At 29.1% G+C, this 2,419-nt stretch overlaps 1 protein-coding gene across 1 annotated transcript; it reads left to right on the forward strand.

The window, feature by feature from the left end:
* Window positions 1-868: 868 nt before the first annotated feature.
* Window positions 869-1,300, forward strand: LOC107483754 (ethylene-responsive transcription factor ERF098-like). The gene has a single exon (XM_016104368.3). The coding sequence runs from the start codon at window positions 869-871 to the stop codon at window positions 1,298-1,300; it is 432 nt and encodes a 143-aa protein (XP_015959854.1).
* Window positions 1,301-2,419: the final 1,119 nt, after the last annotated feature.

Consider the following 2,419-nt stretch of genomic DNA (forward strand, 5'->3'; position numbering starts at 1 on the left):
ATTTTAACCTAAATTCTTCTTATTCGATTTATCTCATACTCGACATTCTATTTTTTTATGGTCGAATACTCACTGCGTATGATCAACCGATTTTAAACTAGATTTTTTTCCGACTCAATTCATGAGTCTGTCGACACCCAATTCTATGGTAGCCAAATTTTATAAGAAGTCGAAATTTTGTATTAACAGTTATTAATTTAAAAATTTGTTTAAAATTCTGATTTAAAAATTTAAGATTTTGTTTAGAGGTTTAAGTCCGTTTGAATTTGGCGGACTGGCCCAGGCGTAGTGGCGAGAACGGATAGCTCGGTTTGACACCCCTACAATTAAATTGTCTTAGGTTCAAATTTTACAAATAATTAAATTCTTGAAATATAGATTAAATTTGCTGGATCCTGGATGAGAGAGTATGTGAAAATTATTATCCAGAAAATTCATGCCAATCAATGCTACCTACCAACTACGTGTAATGAACATCAAAATTAAAGTAACGGAAATCTGTACGTATATTTGCCTGTCCCACATATTTTTGTTCCAGTTAATTCCAAATATTAATAATCCTATTGGCCTTATTATGTACCCTTGTCGAAGAATCGAATTTATACACTCTCTCGCCAAAAAAGTGAAAAACCTTGTAAGAATATAGTCAATAGTCATCTTTCTATTCTGATGATGGCAACACTTGCATCAAAAAACGTGACGCAATAATAGTTTTCTCATATATATATATATATATATATAAGCCATCACTACCTATATATACAGATTCACATTTATTATTAAAATCCAATAAACATTTGATCCTACCAAATTGGAGCACAAAAGTTTTTCTCTTTTATTAAAATTAGTTAGTTGTAAGAGTAGCTACATGGCGGATGCGGATAGGCCAGAGAAAGATTCCGGCGGCGGCGAAGAAACGAAGTACCGCGGCGTGAGGAAGAGGCCGTGGGGGAAGTATGGAGCCGAGATAAGGGATCCATCGAAGCCTACCGGAAGGATGTGGCTTGGGACATTCGACACGGCTGAGGAAGCCGCCAGAGCTTATGATCGAGCCGCCATTGCTTTAAGAGGTGGCCTTGCCATCCTTAATTTTCCGGATGAATATCATTCTCATCTCCCATTTATAGCTTCTTCTTCTTCTTCTTATTATTCTTCTACTTCTACTTCCACTTCCATTGGATCAAGTTCTTCTTCTTCCAGTGCACAACAACGTAGGGAAGTTATTGAGCTTGAATGTTTGGACAATAAGGTTTTGGAGGATCTTCTTGAAGAAGAAGAAAGGAACAGAAGGAAATACTAATCTTAGAGCGCGCAGAACCTTCGTTAATTAGCTTGGGAGGAAAATCTTATCTTTTCTATTTTCCTAAAAAAATTATTTCTTAAATATAATTATTATCGTATTCAAAATGACATATTCTCTGTGCTTTTAATAACACGGAGGATATATCATTTTGAATTATATAATATTATATTTGAATAATAATAATAATAATAATATTTTTGTTATTTACATTAGTCATTAATAAATGTGTTTGTCCCTTCATATTTGGAGGTTTGATGTTCAGGGGGAAACCGCACTTTTTAATTTTTGTTTATTTGTCTTTTGTGTGACTTTTCTCTTCATTTTCTGCACTTGTCAAATACTTCACGTGATGATGTTGACTGAATTAAGTTTATGCTTTTTATTTTATTTTATTTTATTATTTTAAAAGAGAACTAATTATTTAAACACTTTTTATTAAGTACTTCTATTTCTCATATGAATTTTAATTTGACCATATATTTATTATATTTTATATAATTAATTTAAATCTTGACCACATATATTTATTCTAATGGGTAAATTTTTTTATAATATAATACTTAAAATAATAATCATTTTAATAATATCATATATTAAAACTTAAATATTTATTATGTAAATATATATATGAAATTTTATTATCCTGTTTAATAAATTAAATACTACATTCTTACATTCGTAATTTTTTTTTAAATACATTAAGAGACCAGGATTTAACGGCCTAACTAAAGTGGTATCAACTCCGATGAAACTACCCCCAGTTGGTTGACTAAATCAAGTGTGTTTGTACAAAGAAATTTTAGAAAGGGATATAACTTTTTCTTTTACAAATTTATATTTTTTTATTAAATTCATTTGTTTAGAATTTTGTAAAATTGTTAAATTTTTTAAAAGATTCATAATATGTTTGATAGTTTAAAAAATAAAAAAATAAACATATTAATTTTGTTTTTTTTTAAATTTCTTTCATCTTAATATTTAATTGTATATCCAAACTAAGAATTTTAAATTATGTCCAAACATTAAGTACAGTTGTTTTCATATAAATAACAAGTTTATACAAATTGGTCCAAACCCAACAAAAACAACCATCAGTTTAGATTACGTATAAATATA

The sequence above is a fragment of the Arachis duranensis genome, chromosome 4, assembly GCF_000817695.3.
Source record: "Arachis duranensis cultivar V14167 chromosome 4, aradu.V14167.gnm2.J7QH, whole genome shotgun sequence".
Lineage (NCBI taxonomy): Eukaryota > Viridiplantae > Streptophyta > Magnoliopsida > Fabales > Fabaceae > Arachis > Arachis duranensis.

Bases quoted from the DNA above. Each gene is read 5' to 3' on its own strand.
- LOC107483754 (XM_016104368.3), top strand. From the start codon at position 869: ATGGCGGATGCGGATAGGCCAGAGAAAGATTCCGGCGGCGGCGAAGAA.